The sequence below is a fragment of the Benincasa hispida genome, chromosome 9 (genome assembly GCF_027475165.1).
Source record: "Benincasa hispida cultivar pf3 chromosome 9, pf3_genome.v1.1, whole genome shotgun sequence".
NCBI classification, from domain to species: Eukaryota; Viridiplantae; Streptophyta; class Magnoliopsida; order Cucurbitales; family Cucurbitaceae; genus Benincasa; species Benincasa hispida.
Window position 1 is genome coordinate 16,127,538 of NC_143486.1, and position 17,410 is coordinate 16,144,947.

Genomic DNA, 17,410 nt, shown 5'->3' on the forward strand with positions numbered 1-17,410 from the left:
CTCGTAAATTTATTAAATTTTTTTTATACCTTTTATCAACATTTTTAAAATAAGCCAAAATTTGAAAATAAAACAAAAGTACTAGTTTCATAAATAAATAAAATAAAACGATTTACGAAATGGTTACCAGAACGTTAGAAATTAAATAGACCCAAACAATCAGTAATTAAACTTATAATTTAACCTTTAAAGAATATATTGTTTTTGAACGGGGCTTTAATAAATAAATAAACCTTAAAAGAATAAGGTTTAAATATTATTTTGGTTCCTAAATTTTACCTAATGTTCTATTTTGGTCTTTAAATTTTTTAAAATGTCTATTTTAGTCTCTGAACTTTGGATATTATTTTATTTTGGTCCCTAAACTTTTAAAATTGTTCGTTTTAGTCCTTGAACTTTTAAAAGATGTTTATTTTAGTCCCTACTATATTAAGATTTTGTTGACTCTTTAACAAAATGGCAAGGTGATTTGTAAATTTGGATGACTAGGCTACCAAATAAGTTGACTACGCTGAAAATCTAGATTTTCAATTTTGAATAAGGTGACAAAGCCGGAGAATTTAAAAGACATTTTTAATTCAAATTTTTTGTCATTCAATATTTTGGCTTGTTAACATTTTACTTTACCTTCATCTTGTTCAATACATCTAGAGGATAGTTATCTAAAAATATAAGCTCCTTCACATATTTATTAAAAAATTATCATAATTTTAATAGTAAAAATTAAAATAAACATTTTTTTTTTAAAAAAAAAATTAGGGACTAGACCGAAAGTGTTTGAAGGTTGATCAAAATATAATAAAATTCAAGGGGAGGATTTAATCCAAAAAATAAATAAACAATTCTCGTGTCAGACGTACCGCGTATCGCGTACGGATGCGGTAAGGTTATTTTAGGCATTTAGTTAATTAGTTTTACAATTTTAATTATCATTAGCGATTAACTCCCATAATAATAATAATAATAATAATAATAAAAGGTATGAGTGGCTACCCATTGCCAGTTTTGCCGAAATAATCTAAAAATCACGAGACGATTCCAAATTTCTCGGAACTTTTCTCCTTCTGCTTGCTGACTAAGACCCCATTTAAATTAAATTAAGTTTAATCAAATTTAATTTACTAATTTGTTGTTAAAATATTATTACAATTCACATACCTTAAAATTTGCTCAATCTTAATAGTTTCAAATGCCCAATGTTAACATATTCATATAATATATTTCGCTGCATCAAAATATTGTTATTGTTTAGTTAATTTCAACGAAAATTAATTTTAAAGGATTAATTTAAAAATTTATTGAAAATTAAATGAATTTAAGAGTATATTGCGAAATAATATTTTAACCATTTTCTTTTCGGAAAGTGGCCGTCATTTTGGCCTGTCATAAGTCCTAACGTCCGCGACGTAAGTAGCGAAGGCATTGGCAGTCCCCTATTAAAACCCTCCTTCCTGGTTGTCTCTCTCATCATTTTCCCTTCTCTCTCTTTCGCTCATTTTCCTCTGCCTCAGTCGCCATGTCTCTCCTCTTCGATCTCATCAATCTTAACCTCACTGATACCACCGAGAAGATCATCGCCGAATACGTATGGTAATTACTTTCTCTCAATCGCTCTATCCATTATCTTCTCCTGATCATCGGCTATTTTCTTTTTTTAAAAAAAAAATTCTCCTCTTACAGGATCGGAGGATCGGGACTCGATTTGAGGAGCAAAGCTAGGGTATGAATGGATTCTTTTTCCGTTTCTTCCGTGTTTGGATCAGATTCTGTTTGTTTTCGCTGTTTGTGATGATGATTACTGAGTTTGTCTCTGTTTTTTTTGTTTTCTTGCCTTTTAGTCTATTTTTTGTTTGAGAATTCCGAATCGATCGTGCTTTTTTCGAAGTTTTTTCTGGAGATAATTTCTTTATGTTTACAGATCATTTTCTTCAGATATCGGATGTTTCTCTCTCTGTTTGTTTTATCATTTGAAGTTTTATTTTTCGGTTTCTGGATGTTTGAAATCGTTAGGAAAATCATATATGCAGATCATTTCTTCAGATTTCAAATGCTTCTCTCTGTTTTTTTTTTTATTTTTTTGTTGGTTTTTCGATTTTTTGTGCGAGTCTTCTGAATCGTTCATTTTTTAGAAGCTAATTTTTAGAGATTTTTCTTGCTGTATCAATTCGCTTAAGAAATTTTCAATACCGTGTAGATCGTGTCTTCCGATTACGAACGTTGCTCTCATTTATTTTTCCTTTCTTCCTCCTTGAATACAGTTGTACGTATTGATACTTTTCTGGAGAAATTACGTATACTTTCTTCAGATTTCAACGTTTGTTTTACATCATAATCGGTCGTTTTTTTTCTGGAAAGCATTTCAGTACAGATTTTTATTCTCTATGGAATTGTTCGGAATGTATCCGTACAGATCGTTGCATCGTTTTCTGAATGATTCTCTTTAAAAACAATTTTCAGACTCTTCCGGGCCCGGTAACCGATCCAGCGAAACTCCCAAAGTGGAACTACGACGGTTCCAGTACGAATCAAGCCCCCGGAGACAACAGTGAAGTCATCATATAGTATGTACATCGCTCCCACCCCATTACCATACGCCACCTGTCCATCATGTAACTGTTGCTATCTCAGGATCGTAATCAACGGTCCTGATCGAGAGTATCCAAAATTAATATTGTTGAATATTCCATGATTCAAGCAGAATCTTTGACTTTTTTGTTCCTATCTGAAATTTTCACATTTAACGGCGTTAGTTTTGTTTGGCTGTTAACAGTCCCCAGGCGGTTTTCAAGGATCCGTTCAGAAGAGGAAACAACATCCTGGTATGGTGGATTCACCGGTTTTTCTACGGTCATTTTTGGTATTCTAAAAGCGAGTTGAGGGGTAATTTCGTCTTTTTGTTTGAAAATGGGCCCGAAATATTAGGTGATGTGTGATGCCTATACGCCAGCTGGAGAGCCGATTCCCACCAACAAGAGATTCAACGCCGCCAAGATTTTTAGCAACCCTGACGTCATTGCCGAGGAACCTTGGTAATCTGACATCTAATATTATTAATACAAAAAAATTTGTCAAAAAAAATAATTACCGAGTCGAAACCTACCTTAATTACAATCTATTAAATTATTCTATCATGTAGTAAATTCTCTTCTTATTTTCTTTTTGATTTTTTTTTAAATGAGTGCTAAAAATGGGATACATAGAGAAAGGACATCTAAGTATTGCCCAAAGTAAAATTTTGACAATTCTTTACAGTTTTTTTAAATGAATAATTTTTTTTTTAGTTCAGACAAAATCAGGAGGAAGAATGATCGAATCTCATTCCTTTTATCAATTTACATTTGCGCATTATATATATGTTTTGGGATTTTTACCATATTTAACATAAATTAATCATTATTACGTGCAGTGGTATACAATAAAATATATATTCTTAATATGTATATTTAAAATATCTGTATAAATTTTGAAATATTTACATTTTATAGCAAAAAGTTTCAATAGTGCTTTGAATTTTTTGAACTTTTCCTCAATTTTGTTATGATCAATGTTTAAAATGTCCATCTAATATTTTTAGAAAAATTATGAAGAAAAAAAACTGTTTAAATTGATAAACAAAAGTTTTATAACTTTAAACCAGTTGAATTATTTATTGTTTTATACTATATTTGAATTTTTTTTGCTTTATGTTAAAAAAAAAATATATTTATGTATTTTCATGATATCATAAAAATGTTAATTTTTTCCTTTGTCGATGTCAAATCTAATAGAATAAAATGTTTAAATTTTATTGGAAATATCACATGTTAAGATGAAATTTATACATAGTTATGGTACATTTTATTTTGATTTTACTATTCTTATTCCAGTTGGTTTCAATTTACCCTTTATTCATTCCCATTTATTTGATTCCTTAGCTCGAAGGAAACAAATTAATTTTCCAACCATTCTTTTCATAATCACAAATTGGGGAATGGTATTTTCAAAGTAAAAAACAATGTTGACTTTTACCGATCATTCCATCACGATTATCAAAAACATTGAAATAAAAGCTAAAAAGAATTCTTTATAGCCCCATGATTATTTTTCTTATTTTACTTTTCCTAAAAACATTCATGAACACGTCTCCACTCCCCATTGATTTGGAACTTGGCAGCTGTCACTTTTTTCATGAGTGGGGTTGGTGTTCGAATATATAATTGGGAATTGTCAGGAATGTGTGATAAATGTTGAATTTGAGCCGTAATTAAAATATGTCCACCGTCAGCTTTTGACTGTAATTCCTCCGTGCTGTGATGCTACTATGGTTTTAATAATTATAGTGTGTGGCATTTTGCGATCGTGCTTATTAAATTAACCATAAATTTGCGGACCTAAAAAATATTGGTCCCATATGCAGCAAAAGCTGATATTTTAGGTAGGTGCTTCACCAACGTACCATGCGTGCTTAACACAATAACTTATTTTATCACATCTCAGCATTAAAGTTAAGCACTTCGAATTCTCAAGGTCCTGCCTCTTTTACTCTTTGATCTGGTGTCTCTCATCCGTTCCTTTTTTCACGTGTTCCACTTCCACTTCCACATGATAATTTTCTTTTTGCTTTGTCTTATTCTAAATGGTATTTCTTTTTCATTGAATATGAATATTATGGGTCTTAATTTATGATAAATTTATGATTATAACTATAAGTAATTAAATCTAGATATAAACATACAGCTTATTGGTTCAGTTGTATCATTCATGTCTTAGATGTATTTTGATGGTGGCAACAGGTATGGAATTGAACAGGAATACACTCTCCTCCAAAAGGATATTCACTGGCCCCTCGGTTGGCCCGTCGGTGGCTTCCCAGGCCCACAGGTACTCTACATGCTGTTTGTTCATCATCATCAAAGCTGCTCTTCTTCGCCGAATGTGTAGATATTTTATTGCCAAATCATTTACAATAATTTAAAAGAAAACCTTAGGAAAAATATTTGAGTATTGAATAAATAAGTTTCAAACGGTTTCAAGTCAATTGGATAGCAATTCTATTTGTTTGTTATTGTTAAGAACGATGTTCGTTTACCATTTTAATCTACTTTCAAGTTAAATTTTTGAATTAGGGAAAAAAAAATCAGTTTTTAACACTATGTAGTCTCTGTTTTCGGAATTTGATTAAAAAAATGGAATGAGGACGCGCATACTTTTCACTCAAAGTAGTTATCTTGTTTGATTGAGAGTTCCAGAAAGTTGTTTTTTTTTTTTCATAAGTAAATACATTAAGAGTAATGCATTGTTAAACTAGGTTTTGTTCCAAGTATTTATCTAATTACCTGTGGGATGCAGGGTCCTTACTACTGTGGTACAGGAGCAGACAAGGCCTTCGGTCGAGATATTGTGGACGCTCACTATAAGGCCTGCCTTTATGCCGGAATCAATATTAGTGGAATCAATGGTGAAGTCATGCCCGGACAGGTGCGTCCCCATTATAATATCCTATATCCATAAACACGTATAAATACCCAGAGTTTTCTTTTTCTCCCTTAAAATGACGATTCTCATTTATTTATCTTATTGGGTGGACAGTGGGAATACCAAGTCGGTCCTGCCGTTGGTATTGCTTCTGGTGATCAGCTATGGATGTCCCGATACATCCTCGAGGTATACTCTAATTCAAATATGAAAATACTAACTTATTTTATGGTATGATCATGGTTAAGACATGGAAATAACCTGGGTTTGTGGTTGAAACAGAGGATCGCAGAAATTGCAGGAGTCGTTGTCACCTTCGACCCAAAGCCAATTCAGGTGTGTGTTTAAATTCAATTAGTAGACGACTAAATCTATGTTGGCCTTGTGATCTTACACACTGAATCATTTGGGTTTGTGACATATTGTTTGAATATCTACCAGGGCGATTGGAATGGCGCTGGTGCTCACACCAATTACAGGTGTTGTTTTCTTCTTTGTCTTGTTTGTTCTATTCTGTAATAATTTGAGTTGAGCATATCATCTGAAATGATTTTGGGTTTTATTTTCGGTTGGCCTCAGCACCAAATCAATGAGAAACGACGGTGGTATTGATGTGATCAAGAAGGCCATCGAAAAACTGAGTTTGCGCCATAAAGAACACATTGCTGCTTATGGAGAAGGCAACGAGAGGAGGTTGACTGGCCGCCATGAAACTGCAGATATCAACACCTTCTCTTGGGTATGTTGTTTATAGCCCCCTTTATTTATTTTAATTTCAGCTTGTACTGTCCCTGTGATCATATCGAAATATTTGAACATTTAAAATTAGTTTCAGATCTCATTTTACTTTTGAAAGGTACATTTTAGTCGTAAAAACTTTCCATATATAAGTTTAGTTTATTTTAACATTCTGAGACTAAACGTTGTGGATGTAAAATTACAGGGAGTTGCAAACAGAGGAGCCTCTGTTCGTGTTGGCCGCGAAACTGAAAAGGCCGGCAAAGGCAAGTTACTTTGAAACCTTTATTTCCATTATTCTCTCCATCGTCCTTAAGAAAAATCGAAGTTAAAAACTTCTATTCTTAACCAATCTAATGTTTACAGGCTACTTCGAGGATCGAAGGCCAGCTTCAAACATGGATCCTTACGTCGTGACTTCCATGATCGCCGAAACAACCATTCTGGGGAAGCCTTAAACAGTCTCTCGGTTGGCCGGCGTTCTCCGTTTGAAGCTTTTGATTGATACATGATGGATGTCGTAAACTTGGTTTCTATTTCTTATTTGTGCCCTCTTGTGATTGTGTTCAGTTGCAGGTTTATTTTATTATTTGCTTGTTGAACCACTAAACTAGAAACTAGAATCTAGTTGTTCCCCTTTTTATCTTTTATATTTATAATAATAATCTAAAATAAATTTATTTTCTTTTATGCTTCCGCTCTTTCTTCATCGTTATTTATTGTTTTTGGGAAAGGGGTAAAATTGTTGTTAGATCATCAAACGAATGCACAATGCACGCGTGCATCCCACTTTCATATGGAAAAAAATAATGATTAAAATAACCTAAAAAGAATTTAAAATATTTATCGTTATTTATTTCGGGGAATTTTGACAAATATATGTATAGAGCATAAGATAATACATAGGGATGTTTCACCCCCAAGTTGGGTTGGGTTGGATGGGTAAAAAAATTCACCACTATTTGGTTCAACAATTATTAAAAAGGTTTATTATCTCGTTATTTACGATTCCTATAATAATTACCAATTCAACTCTAAGTCAAATGTCACCTCATAGATATCTTTTATAAATATCTACCTTTTAAGTCCACGAATTTTAGAAAATAGGTGCAATTGGTTTTTGACTTTTCTAACATCTTTTTGACTTTTTAGAATAGGTACCTAAATTTTTAAAATGTATTTTGTCTCAAGTTTTTAAGAATAGGTTTAAAAAAATTATTTTTTATTCTATTTATATAATTATATGAAATCTTGAATTTAAAAAATATGTTTAAAAAATAATTTCAGGGAAGAGCAAGGATTTTTTTAGTTTATTTTTAAAAATTCATGGACTAAAAGATATATTTAGAAAATTTAGGGATAAATCAGATAATTATTCCTTAAATGGTTCAATCGTGACACTCTTAGACTAAGGAGTTCATAAATTATGAAACATAAGAGTGTATTTATAGCACCTTTTTGGACTAATCAATGAGTAGTGCTAATAATTCTATTTGACCCAAAAAAAAAATTTTTTACTATGAAAAATTAATATTTTAACTCCTTTAACAGTTTGTCACACATTTTTAAAAATGTTGTGAAATCAATTGACTTTAGCGTGGAGTCTTTTGCCATAATGGGAACAAAATACTTTTGTATTATAAATTTTTTAAAACCAGCCAACTCCTCTCCAAACGCCCCTGAGCAAAAATAAAGAATTCGGGAGCTTTGGAAATTAAAATATGTTATCACTACAATTATCATCACTTTCCATGCCATAATTAAATTAGTTGTCGTTGGAACCGGCTACAATATGTTACTACTATAATTATCATCACTTTCCATGCCATAATTAAATTATTTGTCATTGGAACCGGCTACCCTCCAATGATCAAGATTTCAAAACAACTAACAGTCACGAACAACAATCGTAAAAAAAACGGAATCTGCAAGACAATAATTTGTTATAGATTGAGTCATGGATTTTGCTCTCTTTAAGACGTTCCGTGGTCCGTGGCTCTACCCAAGTGTGCAAGAAGTTCTACAGAAATGTCATGTCGTCTCCAAGATAAAATAACCCATAATTTACAAAACTGTCTCGATCGGAGTTGAACTAGGCCCGACCTTCAGGATTGAGATGCTCGAAAAATGGGAATGGAAAATGGAAAGGAATAAGAGATCGAGAGAGAAAATCTGTGAAGATATAAAAATGAGATGTTAAGACTAATGAAAGGGCTCGAGCCTTTTATAGGCCTCGAAGGCCAACTACTGCACAAAACTGACGGGGAGAGAGGCGCGTAGAGCCATAGAATGTGTGCGTAAGATGCGGATGGAAGACTGAATTGTCGACGCAAGCGGAAGACTGAGACCTTTTCTTTTATTTATTTTTAAATAATAAAAAGAAAAATTAAATAAATAATAAAAATATTTTTTTCAATAATAACACTCGCCTGCCAGATCGAATAGCAGCGACGCACGTGTAGGATGTCTACCATACCCACATTTGTCTATCTCTTCACTCCCTCTAGAATATGGTAACCCATTGGGGCCCAAACCCATAGCCTTAGGTGGGAGTATAAGAAGGAGACTCATCTTTAAAAAATAAGTAATGTTGGATTCTCAACCAAAGCTTTTTTTTCCTTTTAAAAACTTGAATTTTCAGCAACAATCCCCCACTTGAAAATTTAAAAACATAAGAAAAGCATTTGTGGTCGAGCAATATCAATCTATACAACATTGTGCATAAGCAAAGGTGTCTTACGACTTGATCCTTTACATAGTGTAGATGATTCAGAATATACTAAAGTAACTCATGGTTTTGAATTGTATCTCTAACAACATTTCACACACAATATCATTAGGGTGTAGTTCAAAAGCCCATGCTTTAAGGTCTAGTACGTGTATCCTGATTTAGTGAACGTTCTAGAGAGTTTGCCAAAAACTCCATATGAAGCGACCGCCACTTCCACATTTACACAGGTGAGTCTATCAATAGTACTCATGCAGCTAGGTACCTCACTTAAAATCAAGTATAGATTTCATAAAGAACTAGGTTCAATATTTCTTACGCTTCAGGATATCATGCTCAAACACTAAGTCATCGGAAGAGAACTTTGTGTTCATTTTAGCATAATTCACTACATATCACTTGTGATTAGTTATTATCCATTGAACCTATTTATTGGGATCTTCAGTCTATAGGTTGGGTTTTCCTCACAGATGATTCATCTCTCTGTAGGAATTTTTTTAGGTTTTGAAAATCTTCTCTTTGGCCAGTCCTTTCATTAAAGGATTTGCCAAGTTTTCATCGGTTCATACGTGATCCACTCTAACTGTACTAGTAGTGAGGAACTCTTTGATGGTATTGTGATTATGACGTATTTTTCGTCTCTTTCCATTGTAATAACGGTTCTGAACTTTTTCAATTTTTGCAAGTACTATCGCAATAGATCAATATGATTGGTATCAATTATTTCTTGGGCTTCTAAGAGATAGCTCTGCCTGCTATATTGAAAATATGACCACTTATAGCCTTTGAATCATCCGAGAGGGAGTTTCAGTCAGCATCGCTAAACCCTTCCAAGAGAGCAGGAAACTTCTGATAGTATAATCTAGGTTTTGGGTTTTCTTCAAGTACCTCATAACCCTTTCTATCGCATTCAAATGTTGTATATGAAGTCTGCTTGTAAACCTACAAAGTAATTCTATAGCATAAGCTATATTAGGCCTAGTGTAGTCAGCAACTATCTAAAACTGCCTATAATGCTTGCATATTTAATTTGACTAATACTGTCACCAATGTTCTTGAACAACTTAACACAGGGTCATAGGGAGTCCATGTTGGTTTACATTCAAAGTAATTATATTTCTTTAGAATATTTTCTACATAGTGAGATTGATCCAAATAAATTCCCTTTTCAAACCTAGTCACTTTTATGTCTAAGTTTACACTCGCTTCTCTTAAGTCTTTCATATCGAAGTTTACACTCAACGTGGATTTTACATCATTTATGACGTGCAAGTTCGATCCAAAGATTAAAAAATCATCTATATACAGATACATGATAGTGCAGAGATTATTTTCAAACTTATAATAGATGCATTTTCACTTTCATTAACCTTGAAACCTTTAGATAGGATTAGGTTATCAAACTTTTCATGTCATTGCTTAGGAGTTTGTTTCAGATCATAGAGAGATTTATCTAGCTTACAAACCTTATTTTCTTAATCATGGACTATAAAGCCCTCAGATTCTTCCATATAAATATCTTCTTCAAGTTCACCATTTAGGAAAGTGGTCTTTACATCCATTTGATGTACTACGAGGTTATAAAGGGCATTGAGAGAAAACAAAATACAGATTGAGTTAATTATAGTGACAGGGGAGAAGATATTAAAGAAGTCTATGTTTTCTCTTTGTCTAAGGTCCTTTTCCACTAATTTGGCTTTAAACTTGTCAACTGTTCCATCAAGTCTAAGCTTTTTCCTTAGGATCCATTTGCACCTTATTGCCTTACAACCTGGAGGTAGGTCTACTAAGTGTCAAGTCCTATTTGACTCAAGAGAGTCCATCTCATCATCTATAACTTCTTGCCATAAGTTGACATCTACAAAGGACAAAAGTCTTTAGGATCTTCTTCTACATTATAGGTCTGGAAGTCATCCCCAAAATCCTTGACGGTTCTAGTTCTTTTACTTCTTCTAGGTTATGGATTGGCTTCCTCTGTAGAGGTAGGATTTCTAACTGGGGTTAGACTACTGGATCCTGAACCCCACTATTTCTCGATTTAAAGGGAAATCTATCCTCAAACAAGTCAACATCATTTGACTCAATGATTACTTGGTTTACTAGGTCATAGAACCTATAGGCTTTACTATTTATGACATAACTTCACTCATAGGCTCTACTAGCAAGCTTTCTTCTTTTAGAGTATAGAATTCTTACAAAGGCTGGACATCCCCAAGTTCTAAAATATGACAAGTTTGGTTTCTTATTCTTGTTGACTTCGTAAGGTGAAGTTGTGTTTTTAGATTTTGGTATTCTATTTGGGACATAACATATGGTAGGATTATTTCACCCCACCAATAAGATGCGGCTCCTAAACTGAGTAAAATACCAATTACTAGCTCAACTAAAGTTCTATTTTTCCTTTAGACTTTTCCATTCATTTCAATAGAGTAAGGTGTAGTCTTTTTATGTATTATTCCATGTGAGTTAAAGAACTCATTAAAGCTATCTGAGTTGTACTCAGTTCCCCTATCCCTACAAGGTCTTTTAACCTTTCTGTTAAACTGATTTTCTACATCAATTACAAACAATTTGAAGCACCAAATGTATCACTTTTGTTTATTAGCAAATATACAAAAGTAAAATCAGAGTAATCATCAATAAAAGTAATAAAAATATCTTTTACTATTCCTAGTCAAGATGCCATCAAATTCACATTAGTCATAATGAATTAAATCTAAAGGCTTAGATTCCCTGAGTACAGATTTAAGCGGAGTCATTGTTATTTTAGCTTGACTACAATGCTCACATTTATCAAATTCATTCATGGATAACTTAGGTATTATTTCCAGCCTAATCATGTTACTAATTAATCTCTTATTAACATGACAAAGTATAACATGCCAAACATTCAAGGAACACAGCATATAAACAAAAGATTTCACTTTATTTCAGTCTATATTTAAGTTGAACATTTCCTTCCCTACAAATACATTATTCTTAGTAAGGGTATATAAATCTTCCTATATTATCTAGGTAAACCCGAACTTGTTAAGGAGATAGCTCGAAACCAAGTTTTTTTCTTATCTCCGGAGTGTACAGGACATCTTTCAAGGTGAGATTCTTCCCTGATTAAAATTTCAGTTCCACCTCACCGGCTCCATGTGTTTGGGTTGATGCCCTAAATCTCGTTGGGTCCTTAGTTTATAATTGTATTATACAAATTATTTATTTATTTAATAAAATATGGGATGTTTTATTTGACATTTAGTATAATTAAAAACCCACAAACCAATAAACTAACATCCAAGGTTCTCATTTGTAGCTTAAACATGTATGTATAGACATATAGGTGGATCATGTTTAAGTGATAACCTAAATGATCTATAGTACATGGATAAGGTTGGATACCTTATCCTGGTGACACTACAAATACGACCCTTTTTATAGATGTTACAATTGTTGTAAAGTGCTACAAATGATCTGATCCTAATCAATCATGTGGAGACATGTGAGCAGGGGTTTTCTATACAAAAGAGTTTGTATAAAACCAGACCATGAAATGACTAGTCTTACTATATAACATCATTCATCATAGAGGCTTACATTTCACCAAGATGACTATAGGTGACATGACTTGAATCTTGAGTGAGTCGTGAACTTAATGGCAGCGCAAGCGCACATGTCAACATATAATATAGTAAAACGATCGAGAGATCGAGTATCGTCCTCTGAAGAATTGGTTTGACTCTTTTAGCTAGTCAGAGATTCTTCTATTTTTATTTAGGGGACCAGACTGTGATGAGAACCTAACTAATTTAATCCTAAAAATCAAGAAAAGATAAAACTGGGATGAAACTAGACAAAGACATGTTTTAGGGTATGGTTTCGTTAAACGGGTTAACCAAATTAATTATTTTGACCTTAGATTGATTCATGTAAATTATAAATCTATGAGTCTTTTATCCAGGTATCCTCTATCGAGCTCAACCCTTTCTAATGACTAACCATCGACCCAAATCTCTTCTATCGCTTGACTAGCCATAACATTAAGTTCCTCTATCAACAATCTCTATTAATCTCCTATCACTCTCGTGCATACTCGATTAACAGTTTAACATGCTAGATCTAGCTCAACACCTTCTCTCGAGATAGACATTAAGTAAAGAACATTCAATTAGTGATCAGTTAATCAAAAGTATTGAGAACAAATATGCTAAAATAATTATGCATAAATTCAATCCAAGAAGCAACTAATTCAATTTTCACAATCTATAAAACTAAATCAACACCCTAGAAATGCAAATTAATCACTCATGGTTACAACACAAACATAGACCATTCATGAGATTTCTAAACACAGAGGACAAAAATAAGAGAAGGAATAAATTGCAAGTCGTGTTCTTGACTCTTGTCCTCGAATCCTGAATCACAACCCAACGAACTCTTTAAATCTTCGATCTTTTGAAACTCCGAGATGTCGCCTCTATCCAAAATTACACTCCCTAGGGATGCCTCTCTTAAATATTACTTTACGCTCTCAAAATAGCCCTAAAAGTCTCCTCCCCAAATCAAGTCGGCCATAAATTGCTTATATAGACATTGGTCGCAGTGTTGCAACGTTCCAAGGAAGCATTGCAACGTTGGCATCAATTAAATCCGTAGCGTGCAGCATTAATCATAGCGTCGCAACGTTTTGCTGTCCTATTTTTATATGTTCTCTACCTTGCAGCATTGCAACACTTGTTCAATGCTGCCCTGCATCTGATTTCTACATTTTCTTTCCTTTTTCTCCTTTGATCATTACCCTAGGTCAAAACTTTACCCTCTTGGAGGTATTTTGGTCATTAATCTTTCAAAATTGTTTATTTTCATCCAATTGCTCGATTTTCTACAATCAAACAATAAAAGCATCAAAGATCTCAAATTAAGCATAAAACTAACTAAATTCTAAGCTCAGAAAACACACTTTTTAGATGCATTTCAGAACTTCTGCCTATGAAGGTGGTCCTTTGATTTGTATAGGTAAAAGTAGCCAGATTCATTCCAATAAGCCTACTATTTTGAGGATTCGTTTGATTAGGGAGTTAGAACACAGCTACAGAAGACGGAATTCACTTCTTCTCCAATGTCGGAGAAAGTAGATAAATTGTTCCCTTAAAGGCTGATTTTGGGGCTTAAACTATGTGGTGTCACACTCTCTCTTGGCCCAAGAGAGGTTTGGTCATAGTTGGACTATGACTTATTATTCATTAGAGAAATTAGTGATACTTGAGGAGTTAAATATACCTATAGAGATAAAACAATAATTTTGGCTCAGTTGTACTTAGACGTTTTCAAGTCTTTAATTCATGAGAAGTCGTAATCCTCGGACATTTTCAAGTTTTTCAAAGCTGAAGTTGAACTTCAACTTGGAAAGAAAATTAAGGTTGTTAAATCTGATCGTGGTGGTGAATATTATGGTAGATATGATGGATCAGGTGAACAACGTCCAAGGCTATTTGCCAAATACCTAGAGAAATGTGGAATTGTCCCGCAATACACTATGTCGAGCAAATCCAACATGAATGGTGTAGCGGAAAGGCGAAATAAAATACTCAAGGATATGGTAAGAAGTATGATTAGTCGTTCTTCTCTACCAGAATCCCTCTGGGGTGAGGCACTAAAGACTGTATCATATATCCTTAATAGGGTACCTAGTAAAGCAGTAGCTAAAACCCCTTATGAGCTGTGGACAGGAAAGAAGCCTAGTATTAGACATCTTCACATATGGGGTTGTCTAGGTGAGGCTAGGCCTTATAGGCTTAATGAAAGAAAATTGGACTCAAGAACTATTAGCTGTTATTTTGTTGGGTATTCTGAGTGCTCTCGGGATTTCAAGTTTTGTGATCCCAGTTCTAGATTATTGTTTGAGACAGGAAATGCTAGATTCCTTGAGGATGTTGAGTTTGGGAGGGGGAGAGATAACATAAGGAAAGTTTTCTTTGAAGATGATTTGGTTTCTTTTCCTCATGTAGTTATAAATGATGTTCAAGCTCCAGTTCCTGACTTCATTATTGAACCAATTATAGAACAAGACAACATTAAAGTCCTCGTTGTTGAACCTGAAGTTCAAACCCAACAACCTCAAGAAGTGCCACTAAGAAGATCTACTAAAGAGAGAATAAGTGCAATTCTAGATGATTATATTGTATTTCTTCAAGAACATAGGGATGATGTGGGCGTAATGGAAGATGATCCAATCAACTTCCAACAAACTTTACAAAGTTTTAACTCTCAAAAGTGGATAAGTGATATGAAAGAGGAAATAAAATCCATGAAAGACAATGACGTTTGGGAACTTGTTGAACTGCCATCTGGAGTGAAACCCATAGGTTGTAAATAGATATTTAAAACCAAAAAGGATTCACATGACAATATCGAAAGATATAAGGCTCGCCTTGTTGCAAAGGGTTTTACTCAAAAGGAAGGCATTGATTACAAAAAGACTTTCTCTCCAGTTTCATCGAAGGACTCTTTTAGGGTAATCATGGCACTGGTAGCTCACTTTGATTTAGAGCTACACCAGATGGACGTATAAACTGTGTTTCTCAATGGGAACATTGATGAGACGATTTATATAGTGCAACCGAAAATCTTTGTGTCTGATAATTCAAAGTCTGTGGTGAGCAAATTGAAGAAATTCATCTACGGTCTCAAACAAGCCTCTCATCAACGGTACCACAAATTCCATGAAGTGATAACCTCCTTTGGTTTTAAGGCGAACATAGTGGAATATTGTGTATATCACAAGTTCAGTGGGAGTAAATCAATATTTCTAGTGTTATATGTCGATGACATATTCATAGCTAGTAATGATGTAGGTTTATTGCATGACGCTAAGAGATTTCTCAAAAGGAATTTTGAGATGAAGGATCTTGGTGGTGCTTCTTTTGTATTAGGAATTTAAATACTGTGAGATCGTTCTCAAGGTATTTTGAGATTGTCACAAAAGAACTACAATGAAAAGATTTTGATTAGATTTGGCATGAAAGATTGTGCACTAGAAGATACTCTGATCGCTAAAGGTGATAAATTTCATTTAGGTCAATGCCCCAAGACCACACTCGATACTAAGGAGATGTAGAAGGTTCCATATGCAACAACCATTAGACTAATGTATGCTCAAGTATGTCTGCGTCCAAATATTGCGTTCATAGTTAAAGTGTTAGGAAAATATTTGAGTAACCCTGTGATGGATCATTGGAAAGCAACCAAATGAGTTATGAGGTATTTATAGAGAACAGAAGATTATATGCTCACTTACCGGAGATCAAAAGTTTTGGAGACCATTGGGTATTCTGATTCTGATTATGTTAGATGTCAAGACACTTTGTGATCCACTTCAGGCTATATCTTCATGTTGGCTGGAGAAGCTGTATTCTAGAAAAGTGTTAAATAAACGCTTATGACTTCTTCTACCATGGCTACAAAGTTTATAGCATATTATGAGACATCCAATCATGGAATATGGTCGCAAAATTTTGTCACTAGGTTGCGGATAGTGGTTGACATAAAAAACCACAAAATTTATTTTGTGATAATAAGTCGGCAGTGATGTATTCCAACAACAACAGAAGCAATACGAAGTAAAAACATGTAGAGATGAAGTTTCTAGTAATTAAAAAAAGAGTTCATAATTGTCAAATTTCGATAGAACACATAGGAACAAACTTTATGGTGACATTCCACTAAAGACCAATAGCTGAACTAAACTCTTTAGCCACGAGATCCACCTTCCGTTAACTGTCAGGCATTCCATTAAAGACCAACAGCTGAACTCTTCTTACCACAAATATATTTTTGTGTCCATCGGATATAACCAATCATGAGTACAATGACCTTTCACAAATGCTTGTAAGTACAGCTCGGTCAAATTACCGTTATGCCCCTGTAGTTACATCTTACTCCTTAAGTACCACTGATTCCTCTAATGAACAATACAACATGGTCCAACTATGTGTGAACACCTCTCAAGCTAAGAGAAGGTGTGTGGCGCCACATCGTTCAAGCCCCAAAATCAGCCCTTAAGGGAGCTATCTATCTACTTACCTCTGTTTCGGGGAAGGAGTGAATTCCATCTTGTGTAGCTGAATTGTCAGCTCCCAAATCAGACGAATCTCCAAAATGGTAGGTTTGAATTGACGAACTGGCCACTCGCACCCATACAAATCAAAGAACCACCATCAATGGTAGGAGTTCCTAACTTACTCAAGATTGGGGTCACGTTACCTATGGTCATCCTAGTGAAGTAAAGTCTCTGTCATGAACGGTATTAGATAACGAGACGTTAACACTTCGTAGTCAGGTCTCATATAAACTCTTTGTATAAGACGCCCCCGCTCGCATGTCCCCAACACGAATGATCAGGATCAGCCCATCTATGACAAGTCACGACACTTGTGACCACTCCACAAAGCGAGCCGCATCCGTAGCGTTACTAGGATAAGGTTTCCCTCCTATATCCATATA

The 17,410-nt window shown here is 34.1% G+C and overlaps 1 protein-coding gene across 1 annotated transcript; it reads left to right on the plus strand.

The window, feature by feature from the left end:
• Window positions 1-1,246: 1,246 nt before the first annotated feature.
• LOC120087112 (glutamine synthetase nodule isozyme-like) lies at window positions 1,247-6,882 on the plus strand. Its single transcript, XM_039043993.2, has 13 exons — window positions 1,247-1,590; window positions 1,681-1,720; window positions 2,458-2,561; window positions 2,771-2,819; window positions 2,923-3,029; window positions 4,773-4,860; window positions 5,329-5,457; window positions 5,569-5,643; window positions 5,737-5,790; window positions 5,896-5,933; window positions 6,034-6,193; window positions 6,398-6,458; window positions 6,559-6,882. The coding sequence occupies exons 1-13, from the start codon at window positions 1,517-1,519 to the stop codon at window positions 6,648-6,650; spliced, it is 1,071 nt and encodes a 356-aa protein (XP_038899921.1). The 5' UTR covers window positions 1,247-1,516; the 3' UTR covers window positions 6,651-6,882.
• Window positions 6,883-17,410: the final 10,528 nt, after the last annotated feature.